The sequence below is a fragment of the Peromyscus leucopus genome, chromosome 1 (assembly GCF_004664715.2).
Source record: "Peromyscus leucopus breed LL Stock chromosome 1, UCI_PerLeu_2.1, whole genome shotgun sequence".
In the NCBI taxonomy this organism is placed as follows: Eukaryota; Metazoa; Chordata; class Mammalia; order Rodentia; family Cricetidae; genus Peromyscus; species Peromyscus leucopus.
In genome coordinates, this window is record NC_051063.1 from 86,539,706 (window position 1) to 86,556,436 (window position 16,731).

A 16,731-nucleotide genomic window follows, 5' to 3' on the forward strand; every position below is an offset into this window, starting at 1 on the left:
TATATAACCTGGTGCCTGTAGGTTTTGGTGTGTCTAAAGCTTTATTTTCTTATCGTGGGTAGTTTCTTCCTCTGCTATAGAAACAATAGTCTCTCTACAGAGCTTCGTGGCTTTTCTACTACTCACCAGTATTCTAAAAATATTTTGCCATGTTAAAATAATGCAGTCTAATTTTTAATGGACACCATTACTTCTTTCTGAGTGTATGATAATTTGACATACTTTACTATTGGACATCAAAGTAGTTATCAGTAGTGTCCACTAGTTGTTTTATACTCAGACTGGTTGTGAGGCAGAGGTAGAATTTCCCCTTCTAACTGACTCTTTGTCCAGGTATAAGTCAGGTAATTTATTCTCTCACCATTAATATTTTTTAGAAAGAGATGGATGCATTTGAGTAATTTTAAAAAATAAGACTTGCTTTAATTTGTATTTAAGGTTTGAAAAGGCCTCTGTGGAGTACCAGGAGCACCTTTGTGCCATGACAGGTGTTGATTGCTGTATCTCCAGCTTTGACAAGTCTGTTCTCACATTGGCCAATGCTGGACGTAATAGTGCCAGCCCCAAACACTCTCTAAATGGTGAGCATTCAGTGTTTACATTAAAAATGCTAAAGGTACAATTCGTTTGTTCAGATAAACTTACCATATGTTTCTACGAGTCAGTGGTCTATGAAATATTTACAGTTGTTCTCAGTTTCTGTCTTCTTTCTTAATAAAATACCTTTCAGGTGAATCAAGGAAAACTGTGCTGTCCAAACCAACTGATTCTTCCCCTGAAGTTATCAATTACCTAGGAAATAAGGCGTGTGAGTGCTACATCTCTATTGCTGACTGGGCTGCTGTGCAGGAGTGGCAGAATGCAGTCCACGACCTGAAGAAGAACACCAGCAGCACTTCACTCAATCTGAAAGCCGATTTCAACTATATCAAGTAATGGCTGCATCTAGTCAGCAACCTCTGCCCTGTCAATAAGTAGTCTTCCTCTGTGGTGGCAAACACTAAAATTGGTCATATTTACAACAGGAAACCAGCAGTGGGGCAAGGAAGGAGTCTGCTGTGTGGGAAGATAGAATCATTATACATAAAGAGGCACTGCTGTAGAGTGGCTCACACAGGACAGCTGTGTATCTGAAGTACTGTTAAATATTTAAAGAAAGTTTGTTTTAATGGTGAGAGTTTGTGAACATCTATAAGTTATATTCTTCGCTCCTCTTTAATTATGCATCTCAAAATTGAGGATTTACTGCATTCCAGACACATGACTGGGGGCAAAGCTCATCAGAATTGGTTTACTGTCCTTGCCTTCCTGGTAACTGAACACATAATCTTTGGGAAGCATCGGGTATATTATAGCAGGAAAAAATACACTGCTTCTAACTCGTCAAAATACAGAGTGAAGACATAGGAGAAAATGCCCTGACAACGGATTAAGTAGATTTGTCTTTTTGGTGCCTCAAGGAAGGCAGTTAAAGTTAGGCATAGACAGTTAAGGATAGCTGTAGTAGATGGTGTGAGATCAGAAGAAATTAAAGTCTTAAGTTTAAGGTGTTTTTTTTTTTTTTTTTCTTTTTTTTTTTTTAAGAGGGGGAGATGTTTAGTCAGCAGCCGAAAGTATAGAACTGTAGAGTACAGTATGGACGTGGGGAGCCTGCTACCAGAAAATCTAGGGTCTTGTAGTGGGATACATAATACATATTAGACATGAACAGTTCATCAGCAACGAGTGCTTAACTCTTACCTGAGAAACAATTGGTTATACTGTTGTAGTTGGAGCAGAAATGGGGAAAGCCAGCTGACGAACATTTCCATTGCTGCTTTCAGACATAGTGAGAAGAGAAGGGACTCAGTGAAAGGATCAGAACTAGTGGTGGTAGTGTAGGCAATAATGCCAGCCCTAGAAAAGTGGAGACAGGAGGATGTTCATCTAATTATAGAAGTGAGTTCCAAACTAGCTTGTGTGAAACAAGAAAAGAGTGTCTTTAGTAGAGATGGGGCAGAGGAGAGGTGTGGAGCTAGTATGAGTGAGGCCTCTCATCTTGGCATTGGAATGCCAGGGTCATGGAAAATGGCTGCAGATAAGGAAGTAGTTGAAATTCTTTTAGGGAAGGTAAATGAGTTTTATAGGAAACAAAGGGTTGGGAGATGTCTCAGTGAAAGAGTCAGGGCTAAGGTATAAAACTGAGATGAGGGCTGGAGAGATGGCTCAGAGGTTAAGAGCACTGGCTGCTCTTCCAGAGGTCCTGAGTTCAATTCCCAGCACCCACGTGGTGGCTCACAACCATCTGTAATGAGATCTGGTGCTTTCTTCTGTATACATAATAAATAGTTTTTTTTTTTTTTAAATCTGAGATGATAGGAGACTTAGAGGAAAGTGTACAGGCTCTCTGTAGAGCGAGAGGCCAGCTGGTGGGATTCAGTGGCTTGGGAGAGAGCAAGTATTGAAAACATATTGTAGACTCTACTGCCCATATTAACAGGCCCATAGAAAGAGGAAGGAGACACAGGTGAGCAGGCTCAACTGATGGTCATGTCTAGTACTTTCCTGATGCCACTCCAGCTGTAGTGTCACTGAGATGGGAGCCACATCAAGATGAAATGGTATTTTGCCTCTAAAAGCCATTTCTTTGGACAGCTGTTCCCTTCTAGTGCTTGTTCTTCCCATATCCCCAAGGTTACACAGGGCTGGTGAGGCCTAACACAAGCTGATGGGCATTTTAATTACAGGTCACTAAGCAGCTTCGAGTCTGGAGAGTTTGTTGAATGCACTGAGCAATTGGAATTATTACCAGGAGAAAATATTAATCTGCTTGCTGGAGGTTCAAAAGAAAAAATAGGTATTTGAGAACAGTTTTAATTTTTTTCATGACAAGTTTCTTAAACCTTTGGATAGTTTTTATTTACTAGGAAATCTGTAAGTTTCTGTATATTTATTTGGAATCCTACACTATGTGAAGCACATTTAGTTAGGGTTGTGCTATTAATAGTTGATGAAGCAAATGAAAAACGGCTCAGTTAGAATCAAACTGGGTGGTGGTGGCGTATGCCTTTAATCCCAGCACTCTGGAGGGAGAGGCTAGGTGGATCTCTGAGGTCTTGCTGTTTGTTACCCAGAGAAATCCTATCTCAAAACAAATAAACAAAACAACAGCAGCAGCAACAACAAAAACAACTAAACTGGGAAAAGGTGACATTGATGTAGACATTTAGTAAAAAAGCACAAAGCAGTGTTTGGGCTACACAGTTTCCTTAATTTCCATCTTAATGAACACACTGTATACTGCTGTTTTGGCATTCAGAGGTCTGCTGTGCAGATCGAGGTTTGCCTTGTGGAGAGTAGGATGCGTTATGTAAGCTCTCAAGTACTTCTGTGGAGAGCTGTAAAAACCAACCAGGTTCATTTTTGATGTGTGTATGACTAAACAGGCATTCACTGTTGGCTTTTGTAAGTCAAGATGTGCAGTATTATTTTTATGTAATTGACCTTTTCATTTACGGTTTAGAAAAACTGAAATTTTTAAAATGATAGGCGAGTCATTTATTTTAAAACTAATTTTCTTTTCTGAAACTTTGATTTTGTTTTTTGTGTTTTTGGAACTCAGTATGTAGACTTGACCTGAATTCATGAGATCCTCCTACTTCTACCTTCTGGGTGCTGGGGTTAAAGACAGGTTCCACCATACTTGGCGGTTTGGTTTTTTATATAAGGTGTTAAATTAGTGGCTTAGCCTGTTGAAGTGTACTTATATCTGAACTTAATTTCAAGTCTGTAATGTATTTGACTCGTCTTAAAATTACTTTTTTTTCTGTTATAAATGAATTAGGCTACTTAGTTAAATAATTATCAATAAGCTTGGGATTGAGGAGCTAGCTCAGTCACTAAAATGCTTACCACACAAACATGAGGAGCTGAGTTCAATCCATAGCATCTGTGTCAAAAAGCCATGTATGGTAGTATATGCTTGTAATCCCAGTGCTAGAGCAGTAGAGTAGATTGGCCATTGAGAAACTGTCTGAAAAAAAAAGATGGATGGTAATACAGAAACAATACTGGAGATTGACCTGGAAATGTGAGCTTAAATTTCATAAACTCAAGTGGAGGAAAACCTCACTGAAATGGTTACATCCTTTATAGAGTCAAGTTTTGAATGTAAAAAGAAGGGGGAAAGTAGGTTTCTTACCAATATGTGCAGGTGATTCTTAGAGGCATGAAGTATAATTTTATGTTAAGTAATGCTGTTTGCATAGCTCTCTGAAATGTCTAACTACCTGAACTTAATGAAAGGAAGGATGTATTTGTTGGTGATTATTACTTTTTTAAGTATTGCCAAAATATGTTAATACTTTCGTACATTAAGAACAAATTAACTTAACACAATGTATCTGACTTGTTTAGATATGAAAAAGCTGCTTCCTAATATGCTTAGCCCAGACCCACGGGAACTTCAAAAATCCATTGAAGTCCAACTGTTGAGAAGTTCGGTCTTTTTGGCAACTGCCTTAAACCACGTGGAACAAGATCAGAAATGGCAGTCCTTAACTGAGTGAGTCATAAGTGTACATAGGCAGGCAGCTGCATGGGGTACTAAGATTGAAACTGCAGGTTTGTAGAAACCTCTAAAAGCAAATGTCTTGTTTTACTCATAGTCTACTATAGAGCAGGCTGCTTTCCTTACTGTCACCCTTGATTTTTTGATGCCAAATGGTAGTGCCTTAGCCACTTTATATTAGTGGCTGCAAGCTTAAGAATCTTGTTAATTTCTTTCAGAAACGTGGTAAAGTACTTGAAGCAAACTTCACGCATTGCTATTGGACCACTAAGACTGTCTACGTTAACAGTGTCACAATCGTTACCAGTACTGAGTACCCTGCAGTTGTACTGCTCATCTGCTCTCGAGAACACAGTTTCTAATAGACTGTCCACCGAGGTGTGTAGATGTTTGTGTGTGTGTGTGTGTGTGTGTGTGTGTATGTGTTTTACTTTTCTTTAAAATTTCTTTTTACTTTAGTATATGTGTATGGGTGTTTTGCCTGTATGTGTCTGTGCACCACTTACATGTCTGGTGCGCTTAGAAACCAGAAGAAGGCATTAGATCCCCTAGGACTGGAGTTATAGACAATGTGGGTACTGGAAATTGAACCTGGGTCCTTTGAAAGAGCAACAAGTGCTCTTAACCACTGAGCTATCTCTCCAGCCCTGAAGTGTATTTTTTGTAAGCATTCTCTACATCAAGCATTAATTTGTTAGTATAAATCAAAGACCTCATTTTCTCAGTTTTTAAAGTAGAATTTGTAATGGGTAAGCTGAACTCAAATCTAAAATGTATTTCTAGATAGATTTTCATTTGAGGTAGTATAGGGCAAATGGAAGAACATAAGGTTTTGACTAATTGCTGGATCTTGGTTTTTCTTTTTTGTGAAGTTTGGATTTCACTCATACCTTTCCTCTCTCTTAATAGAGTAAACTTCAACTGAAAAGAGGACCCTTGCAAAGGACTTGCAGTCCTTAAGAATTATAGGATCGATAGTTTAATGCTCTTCTGCAATTTTGGTTTATAGTAAATATACGTTTTTATAGTTGTACTTTATTAGTAAATATACTGACAAATTGTACTTAATGTTCTGAATTTATTTAACAAAGCAAAAGTTTTCTGTTTGGGTGTGTCTTAGTTTCTTTTTTATTACTCTAATGACATACTGTGACCAAGAGCTTATTAAAGAAAGCGTTTGATTTGGGGCTTATGCTTTCAAAGGATTAGAGTTCAGGATGGCAGGCCAAAGGCATGGCAGCTGAGACTTTATGTTTTGATCTCCCACGTTGGAGGCAGAGAGAGAGCAAAAGACACTGAATGTAAAACCTGCCCACATTGATTGACTCTCCTCCTTCAACAAGACCACATCTCCTAATCCTTCCCAAATAGTTCTACCAGTGAGGGAGGGACCAATTATTCAAATACATGAGCCTTTGGGGACCATTCTTATCTACACCAGCACAGACTGGAAGAGACATGGTGGAAGGTTGTACGGAAGTTGGAATAGATCTAAAGGCTGTTGTCTATTTTGAGAGACGGTTTAATACAAGTCTTTGTCTCTCTGCTGCCAGGACTGTCTTATCCCACTCTTCAGTGATGCCCTTCGCTCATGTAAACAGCATGATGTGCGGCCGTGGATGCAAGCATTGAGATACACCATGTACCAGAATCAGCTGTTAGAGAAAATTAAAGGTAACGATCTCCCTCTCTCTGATCCTTTACATAAATGTGGCTGCCCTAGAACTTATTGTGTAGACCAGGCTGGCCTTGAACTCACAGAGATCCACCTACCTCTTCCTCTGAAGTGCTGAGATTAAAAGCATGTGCTACCTCTTGGCCTCATTTCCCTTTTCTTAAAGTTAGCTTTACTGAAATGTAAATTATACATTTAAGTATACAGTTTGGTTTGTTTTCTCCCATCTACCTCTATGTACCTACCAGTACAGAGAGGATTCAGAACATTTCTCTCAGCCTAGAAAGGTTAACATTGTTCCTGTCTCACACAGATGATAATTTGCTTCCTATCCCTGTAAATTAGACTTATGTTTGCTGATGTTTTCACATAAATGGAATTATACTGCAGCTTACATGATATTTTTAAGGTTCTCCCATGTTAATTTGTCAGTAAAATGGTCCTTTCTTTATCGTTTAGTAATATTCCACTGTATGATGTGCCACCATTGGTTTATTTCTCCATTTGTTGGTGGGGGTTTCTTCTCGGTCTTTCTAATCAGGTAGCTAAATATGAAGCAGCTATGGACATTTGTATTACTTATTTTTCTTGTTGCTTCAACGCAATATCTGACAACTTTAAGGGAGGGTTTTTATATTGGCTCATAGTTGAGGTACAGCCCATCATGGTAAGGGAGATCATGGAGGCAGGAGTATAAGGTAGCTGGTCACATCTGCAGCCAGGAAGCAGAGAAAGTTTAATGCTGGTGCTCAGCTTCCTTTCTCCTTTTAACTCAGTCTGGGACTACAGCCCATAGAACAGTGCCCATACTATTTTTGGTTTGAGTCTTCCCATCTCAAAAGTTAAACTTTTCTGGAAACACCCTCACTGATGCACTCAGAGGTCTGTTTCTGTGGTGATTCCAAATCCTGTCAAATTGACAGGATGAACTGTCACTGCATTCATATTCAACCCTTAGAGTTAAATTTGAGGACTGTGTTTCTCTTGAATTAAAGCTTATGAGTGAGATTGTTGGGTTGTTGTGTTCAACTTTGTAAATAGGTCAGTGTTTCTTAGAAAGTGATTGTACTTTTATATTCCTTTAGTATTTTATGGGAGTTCTGGTTCTTTTTTAATCACTGGAGTGGGTGTAACTTTAGCTCATAGTTTTAGTTTTTATTCCCCTAGTGATTAGTGCATTTCCTCATCATTTCATTGCATAGAAGCTGTTGTGTATTTTATGTTTCAGATGTCTCCTAACACCTTTTGCCTGCTTTTCTTTTCTTTTTTATTGGGGGGGTGGTGGCAGAGTCTCTGTAGCCTCAGCACTTGCAATAGAGACCAGGCTGGCCTTGAAGTCACAGATACCTAACTGCTTTTGCCCACTTTTAATGACGTTATAAGACTTGTTTGTATGTTCTGTTTACTTTGGCAGATAGAGTGTACTACAAATGTTAAAGATTTTAAATGCCCCAAATGAATGGCTAGAGAATTATGATATATGCAAATTATGTATCTCTCTCTTTTTTTTAAGGAAAATGTCTGTTGTGTTAAGGGGATTTTTATTGCTGTAGAATAGTATCTTGCCTGAATTCTGTAGTTTATTGGAATATGTGGTGACTAAGGTTAGTGAATAAATTTAACATGTTAAATGTCAAGTAAGTAAGCCCACTTCCAAGATAGGCCTTGTACTACCAGGCAGTTATGGGTACCTGCCTAAGCTAGCTGTTCACTGGGTTTGGAACACTCACTGGGTCATCATTTGCAAATTATTAGGACAAAGCATTTCAGACCTGCTTTTCTTTTAATTGATATGAGAATTACCCCACTTTTGAGATGAAATAGATAAAAGCCTGAGCACAGGATGAAGCATAAACAGGGTTGCAAGTACACCATCTCTTTTTCTTCCTATATGAAACATTTCTTAAATTGGAAAGTCAGTAATCTAACATATATTCAGAGATAAAACTCCATTTCCCATCAGTATTACTAATCAGAGAAAGTCTAGAACAAATAGTTTGTGCCCATGTATCGTGATTAATGTTAGCAGATAATGGCAAGGAAAAATAGGCCTGTTTTCTTCATTCTTAGAACTGAGAAGATTTTAGAGTCCAGCAGGAAAAACTGATACTGGACAAAGAGCAGCTGTGTTGAATGGAAGTATAGACACAGGCAGCTGAAAGAGCATGTAACAGGGATCCCTGATTTGACCCTAGGAATTAGTAGAAGACGACTTGGGGAGGAAGTAACATTTAAATTTAAATTTGAGGGTAGAAATGAGAAGGAAGGTGGGTGACTGCATTAAACAGGTTGGATCTAAAGGTTAGAGATAGTAAAGACACATTCTTCAGTTTGCTGAAAGAGAGGTAGAGCTGTGTGAGATTGCGGTCAGAGGTCAATGTAAGGCATCAGTAGAAACTCATTTAGAGGGGCAGTGGGGAGGTATCAGGGTTTTCAAGAAAATTAAAGTTCCAGGTTTACTTGTGTGTGATCACTTCAGTTGTAGGATTGGATTGTGGATTAGAGGAGGCTAAGAAGGAGGCAAAGGAACCAGCTTCCCACTGCTAAGCAAGGTACTTAGGGATGGCAATAAGGGGAAAAAGCAGACTATTTGAAGGTAATAGTGTAATTGCCAAGTACCTGCTGAGGTGGTGGGCTTTTCTTGAGAAGGAGTAAACAGGAAAAGGGAGCAGTTTTAAAGAGTGATAGGGAATTCCACTTAACATATCCTAGGAGTGTAGGTTTTCAATAGACAGGTAGGACTCAGCTCTCTGGTCTGAGCTATAAGTTTCGGATTTATCAACATTGGTATGGCTTGTCCATAGGATGGATGCCTTGTCCAGGGGACAATGGAAGAGAACTCACTAGAGAAGGGTGCCTTTTTTGGCCTTTATTCTCTTTTCCTACTGTTTGACCTAGGTTCTTTCTTTTTCTTTTTTATGTACTAGGTTCACCATTATTAAAAGATTTTTTTTTTTTTTTTACATGACAAGCATTTAGTCCAGTGATCTATCTTCCCAGCTCCTGAATTTTTTATTATTATTGTTACTGTTACTATGACAAGGTCTAACTCTCTTAGCTGATCTGAAACTCACCAAGTCAACCAGACTGGCCTCTACCTCCTAAGTGTTGAGATTAATTTTCTTTTATGCATATGAGTTTGCTTGCATTTGTGTATGTGTACCACATGTGTGCCTAGAGGACAGAACAGGGTGCTATATCCCCTTTAACTGGGGTTATAGGAAGCTGTAAACCATCATATGGGTGCTGGAAATGGAACCCTCGTCCACAAGAGTAATAGCAAGTGCTCTAAACTGATAAGTTGTCTCTCCAGCCTCTGACCTCAGACCTTTTCTAACAGTTCAGATGTTACAAGGTTAATTTCTTCTAGAGAACCATTTTCATTTTGCTTTACTTGGTTGTGTCCCTTCACTTAAATGTTGTTATAAGTCACACACTGTGCTAGTTGTTGGGGTTTGAGGGTTTGTGGAGGTGGTGAGTAATAGAGTCTGAAGTTAGGTGAGTTGGGAATTAATGAAACGTTTTCTTCTTTCCAGAACAAACAGTGCCAATTAGAAGTCATCTCATGGAATTAGGCCTGACAGCAGCAAAATTTGCTAGAAAACGAGGGAATGTGTCACTGGCAACGAGACTGCTGGCACAGTGCAGCGAGGTTCAGCTGGGAAAGACAACCACTGCCCAGGACTTAGTGCAGCATTTTAAAAAACTGTCCACTCAAGGTCACGTGGATGAAAAATGGGGGCCTGAGCTTGATATTGAAAAAACCAAGCTGTTATACACAGCAGGTTAGTAAAAGCATGTGAGGAAAACTGTATGCATGTTTCTGTGGGTGGTGTAAGAAGCATTTGTAAATATAAGAAGTGAGTGTAAGAATTATTTCCAGCTTTTGTAGATCAGTGTCCTTCAGTAAGACATGTTTTCCAAGATTGTTGCTTATTCCTGAATTCATTTTTTTCCCCCTTTTTGAGGGTGTTGTGTGCCTGATTATTTGTATGTGGGCGTACACATGTGAGTGTAGGTTCTTGTGTGTATGCATGTCTGTTTGTAGGCCAGAGGTTGATAGTGGGTGTGAATTGATATCTATCTCATATACTGAGACAGGGTTTTTCACTTGAACCCAGAGCTCACTTGGCTAGGCTAGTCTTACTAGGCAGCTTGTCCTTTGTATCCCCTCTAAGAGTGCTGGAATTAGAGACATTCCGTCATGCCCATCCAGCATTTATGTGAATTCTGGGGATTGAAACTATAGTCCTTAATGCTTACATGATAAGCATTTAGCCCAGTGATCCATCTTCGCAGCTCCTGAATTATTTATTATTATTGTTATTGTTGCTTGCTGCTGTTGTTATTATTATTATTATTATTATTATTATTACTGTTACTCTGACAAGGTCTAAAACTTCCTTAGTTGATCTGAAACTCACTAAGTCAACCAGACTGGCCTCTACCTCCTAAGTGTTGAGATTAAAGGCATGTGTTGCCATGCCTGGCTGACTTTATGGTATTTTATTTATTTTACCTTAATTTTTGTTATTTTAATGTATGAGTGCCTATATGTACATATGTACACCACAGAATGGGGTATTGGATCCCCTAGAACTAGAGCTGCAGGAGGATGTAAGCTGCCTGCTCTGATTGCTAAGAACTGAACCTGGGTTTCTTCAAAAGCAGCAAATGCTCTTAATCTCTAAGCCCATCTCTCTAGACCCTGAATTAATGCTTCTAAAAACAAGAACAATGAATCAATCAAGGAATGCTTTCATGCCTCCTCTTGAAATAATTTATATTACTATTAAAGGTAAATTAATGGTGGTGTATGTTTTTGTTCGTTTGTTTGTTTTCTATAGGCCAGTCAACACATGCAATGGAAATGTTGAGTTCTTGTGCCATATCTTTTTGCAAGTCTGCGAAAGCTGAGTATGCTGTAGCTAAGTCAATTCTGACTCTGGCTAAGTGGGTCCAGGCAGAATGGAAAGAGATTTCAGGACAGCTGAGACAGGTATACAGAGCTCAGCAGCAGCAGAACCTCCCAGGCCTTTCTACTTTGTCTAGGAATATACTTGCTCTAATAGAGCTGCCATCTGCTAATACGGTGGGAGAAGAACACCCTCGGATTGAGAGTGAATCTACAGGTACGATTTTATTCTTTCGTTAGCTTTGAAAATACTAATTTTGTAAGTGTAAAATCAGTGTTATGCTAGCTGTAATTTGCCACAAAAATCCAACTACAAAAATATAATACATTGGCAGTAACTAGTACTTACTGTCATGTATCCAGTTCTTCATATGTAAGTTCCTGTTCTGACTTAGAGGAGGGTATTTTTGCCTTGATTCATGAAAGAATAAATGTCAGGAGCAGCAGATATGTAGCCATATCTTGTATTACCTTTGGTTGTTGGAGCACAGAAAGATTCAAGTTTCTGACTGTGTCTGACACTAGCAAAATTAGTTGGCCAAAAAATGGATGGTTGATTAATCTAAACAAGATTTATTATTTTTATTTTTCTTTCTTTCCTTGTTCTTTTTTGAGGAGGTGAGGGTGCTGGGCATGCTAGGCAGGTGTTAGTTCCACTACTGAGCTACATCTCCACTTTTCTTTTTCTTTTCTTCCCTTGCTTCTCTCTCTCTCTTTCCTTCCCCCCACCCTCCCTTCCTTCCTTCCTTCCTTCCTTCCTTCCTTCCTTCCTTCCTTCCTTCCTTCCTTCCTTCTCTCTCTCTCTCTCTCTCTCTCTCTCTCTCTCTCTCTCTCTCTTTCTCTCATTCATGCATGCATGCATTCATTCATTCATTCATTCATTCATTCATTCATTCATTCATTCATTCAGAGTCTGGCTGGCCTGGAACTTGCTGTGTAAGTTCCAGGCTGGTCTCAACCTCACAGAGATCTTGTCTTTGCCCAACTTCTGAGATTAAAGGAATATGTCACCACACCACCTGTTTTCTTTTTTGAGATAGTATCTTCATTTCTGTAGAACCTAACTGGCTTCACACTCAAAACTTTCCTTTTTTAGTGTTTTAAATGCTGAGTTATAGGCGTGTGGCACCGTGTCTACTTGGGTGTGTGTATATACGTATGTGTGTTTTGCTGGGTATAGACTCCTTGTCTAATGCATGCTATCCACTTGGGGTGTGTGTGTTTTGCTGAGTATAGACTCTATATGCATGCTGTGCAAACATTTTCTTTTACTGACCTACATCCTAATCAGTTCTGGAGAAAACTAATCTCTTACCTGATAAGGGGAGAATATACCTCCGTTTTGTTATCCAGAAGCTTGGAGTTTAAATTACTTAAATTGTATTTTGTTTGTTTGTTCGTTTGTTTATACTAGTTTTTTAAAAAAATAATTCTAGTGTATCTGTTAACCAGGTCTTTGATATTCATAAGGGATAGTTCTTAAAACCATGGCATATGAACTCACTAAGCAGGCAGTTTTCTCTCTATAAAATGGAAGTGAAGATTTCTGTCTGCCCTGTTGGTCTTTGGTGTGCTTATCACCTATGCATTGTTTTTACCAAATGCTTAGAATTATTCTAAAACAATATGTAAGACTTCTACAGCACGTCTGACACCTAAGCTATTGCTAAAGATAGTGTTATTAAAGGCATGGGTTTCTCTGCAGATGCTAACATAAGCTGGTGCCTTTTAATATAGTCATGTTGCAGAAAAGTATCCAAATTTGGGCCATAACAAAGTATGTACTGCGATAGTATTGGACTTATTGCTTGCTTAAATAATAAAGACTTAACAGGTCAATGAGAACATTGCTAAAAGTTATGAATATAACACTGAGAGCTCTTGTTATTTTTTCTCTCATGGCAGTACACATTGGAGTTGGAGAACCTGACTTCATTTTGGGACAGTTGTATCACCTGTCTTCAGTGCAGGCACCAGAAGTAGCCAAATCTTGGGCAGCATTGGCTAGTTGGGCTTATAGGTGGGGCAGAAAGGTGGTTGACAATGCCAGGTATGTATGTTTCAATGTGCGGTTGATATAACACACTGCAAAATAGAGATATAAAATGCTAATTTGGGAGACTTTTGGTACCTGAAATACTTGATGACTTGTTTATTTTTATAGTCAGGGAGAAGGTGTTCGTCTGTTGCCTAGAGAAAAATCTGAAGTTCAAAATCTGCTTCCAGATACTATAACTGAAGAAGAGAAAGAGAGAATATATGGTATTCTTGGACAAGCAGTATGTCGGCCAGCAGGAATTCAGGCAAGGAAAACATGATACAGTGGTTTTGGGGGGAGTAGTGCCAAGATTCCTGTTGCAACTCAATAATTTTTTTGAGGAAATTGGCTGCTTCCCCACCCCTAAGACAGGGTTTTTCTTTGTGGTCCTGGCTGTCCTGGACCTCACTCCGTAGACCAAGGTGGCCTCAAACTCAGAGATCTGCCTGTCTCTGCTAGGATCAAAGGTGTGGGCCACCACTGCTGAGTTGGTAATTGACTACTTTATTAAATAGTGAATGAGGTTTAGGCTGAGTTGCAAATAGAAATCTCTCGGTTTTAAGATGATATATAGTTGTCTTTTTTCCTAAGATTGTAATTTCTTGAAATCAAGTGATTTCTTTATGGTTTTGATGAAATTAGGTGAAGTTCGTTTTGTGTAAATTAACTTTCTCTTAATTACTCTTCTGATCTGAAGTTAGGTTCTTGGGCTGGTGGTGTAGTCAGGGAAAAAGCACATTCTTAGTGTATGTGAGTGAGACTGTGTGTTTAATCCCCAGAGCGCAGAAAATGTAAATCTCTTTACAAGATTACCTGGGAACTTTTAAAGTATGGCATTGTATGGGAGATCCCGTCCGTCTCCCCCCCCCCGTCCGTCTCCCGTCCCCCCCCCCCCCCCCCCCGTTCTTCTGCGTGGGCTCTATGCATGTGTGTTTAACATCAATTAAATGACTTGGAGGTATGGGGGTTGGACGAAACTAGGGCTTTACATGTGCTAGTGGGCAAAGCATTACAGTATTCTCTAACATGGGAAGCAGTGGACTAGGTGAGCTGCACAGTGTTCCCCGCTCCTCAAAGTGTCCTGTAAGTTGTGTAGTTCTATAGCTGTCGAATATGTAGATGCAGTATTCAAAGGTGTGGGTTTTATTTGCAAGGCTAAATTTGGCTGACTGAGTTCTGTTCTAGAAATGTACCCATGAGTGTCTGTTAAAGCTATTGTGAGATAGATTTACAATGTTGTAAATAGTGAAGTGTTTGTTGTTCATGTTCTGTTCTGTTTTTTCACATCTTTTGAATAGATCATTTTTTCTACAGGCAGAATATTATATTGTAGTTTAGAATCATTTAAAATATAGAAAACACAGAAGTCTTTAATCTTTGTCTAAATGCTTATAATCTTATTGGCTGCATTAGTAAGCATATCATAAAAAGACATTTACTTAGGGATTTAGTGTATCATACATGAGAAAAATGTTTCCATGTGGTAACTGATTGTGTATCTTTCTTCCTTTTCACCTGAAGTATTCTATGTCCACATTTTCTTTAGGATGAAGATATAACACTTCAGATAACAGAAAGTGAAGATAACGAGGAAGATGACATGGTTGATGTTATCTGGCGGCAGTTAATATCAAGCTGCCCATGGCTTTCTGAACTTGATGAAAATGCAACCGAAGGGGTTATTAAAGTGTGGAGGAAAGTTGTAGATAGAATCTTCAGCCTGTACAAACTATCTTGCAGCGCATATTTTACTTTCCTTAAGCTTAACGCTGGGCAAGTAGGTGGCACAGTCTTCTAAGGAAAATTATTTGAAATTTCTTTCCTTCAGACAAAGAGTACTAACAAATGGTTTTCTTATTCCCTTAATTGCTCACTTAGATTCTGTTAGATGAAGATGATCCCAGGCTCCATTTAAGTCACAGAGCAGAGCAGAGCACTGATGATGTGATTGTGATGGCTACCCTGCGACTGCTCAGATTGCTGGTGAAGCATGCTGGTGAGCTCCGGCAATATCTGGAACATGGCTTGGAGACAACTCCTACGGCTCCATGGAGAGGTAATAGCCTAAATAAAATGCCTCCTTAGTTAATCCGTTTCTGAGTGAGATTGAAATAGTTTCTCCGTGTTCTTTATTTGAAAATGTTAGAGAACAGCCATGCTAGTTCATAGGATAGCCTGGACTGTTTGATGTCTCATGAAAATCTCTCTTGAGAGAGGAGAGGTTAGAAGGCAGAAGCTTTTCATTATCAAAATTCAGTTTTGGAGAGGGTGGTGAAATTAAGTGTAGAGGATTTAGTATAACCTTTATCACAGTTACTTAGTCTGCCTTCTTTGAGGCATATGCTGAGCATATCATTCAATGTTTTAATTGCTCTGGGCCTCGATTACAGATTTGCAATTAAAAATGATTTCTTAGGGTTCTTTGTTAACACAGGGAGAACTTTGGCATCCTTAAGATCTGTGCTGATGCTAACATACATCAGATTTTATCCTTTTGCATTCCCCAAATTCATAGGTTTTTAACCACTTTGTCTTCTTCTCCTGAAGGAATTATTCCACAGCTTTTCTCACGATTAAACCACCCTGAAGTCTACGTGCGCCAGAGTATTTGTAACCTCCTTTGCCGTGTGGCCCAAGATTCCCCACACCTCATACTGTATCCTGCAATAGTAGGAACCATATCACTTAGCAGTGAATCCCAGGCTTCAGGTATGCAACATTAAAATACATTCATTTATTTAAGACAGAGTCTTACTGTTTCACCCTCAGTGGCCTGGCACTCACTATGTAGAACAGGCTGGCGTTACATTCACAGAGTGCTGGGGTTAAAGACATACACTCCCTTGCTTAGCTAAAATACTGCTGCTTTATTTTACTGGTAAATTTTAAGTCTTTTTGTGGGTGATATGTTCTCAAGTTGAGGGTGTGTAGTTTCTTATTAGTAATGGTTCTGACTTATTGAAGAAGTAATTACTGTATATCTATAATATGTGTTTTGCATGTTATTGTTACTCCTTACAATATACCAGGAAGTTAGTATAGCGCTGTTTAAGGTAAACATTAGACTTTGTTCTACACTTTCTGGGGAGGGCTTCTTGTTTGCTTACCATCTTCCTCTAGCTTTCCACCATTAGTTTACAGTATTTATAAACATATGTGAAAAGCTCAGTTTGTAAAAGTGCAGAACACCATAATCTTTAGCTTCATGCACAGCACTGTGAAGTACATTACCTTTGTTTTCCATACCCAGTGTGTGCATGTATCCCTGTTGCATCCCACTGTAGGAAATAAGTTTTCCTCTGCAATCCCTACTTTACTTGGAAATATTCAAGGAGAAGAACTACTGGTTTCTGAATGTGAAGGAGGAAGTCCTCCTGCTTCTCAGGATAGCAACAAAGATGAACCTAAAAGTGGCTTAAATGAAGACCAGGCCATGATGCAGGATTGCTACAGCAAAATTGTAGATAAACTGTCCTCTGCCAACCCAACGATGGTTTTACAGGTACAAGAAAACTAACTTGTTTGTTTTAAGGTAGTATTCATTACAACCCCCT

The 16,731-nt window shown here is 39.0% G+C and overlaps 1 protein-coding gene across 1 annotated transcript in view; it reads left to right on the forward strand.

The window, feature by feature from the left end:
- The window catches only part of Smg1 (SMG1 nonsense mediated mRNA decay associated PI3K related kinase), a 105,241-nt gene that overhangs the window by 55,625 nt on the left and 32,885 nt on the right, over positions 1 to 16,731 (forward strand). Inside the window, 14 exon segments of the mRNA XM_028867783.2 lie at positions 439 to 581; positions 731 to 932; positions 2,727 to 2,836; positions 4,396 to 4,543; positions 4,768 to 4,927; positions 6,103 to 6,223; positions 9,761 to 10,009; positions 11,072 to 11,356; positions 13,045 to 13,189; positions 13,304 to 13,442; positions 14,724 to 14,954; positions 15,056 to 15,233; positions 15,725 to 15,886; positions 16,462 to 16,679. Of these exon segments, the coding sequence (XP_028723616.1) occupies positions 439 to 581; positions 731 to 932; positions 2,727 to 2,836; positions 4,396 to 4,543; positions 4,768 to 4,927; positions 6,103 to 6,223; positions 9,761 to 10,009; positions 11,072 to 11,356; positions 13,045 to 13,189; positions 13,304 to 13,442; positions 14,724 to 14,954; positions 15,056 to 15,233; positions 15,725 to 15,886; positions 16,462 to 16,679 (2,491 nt within the window).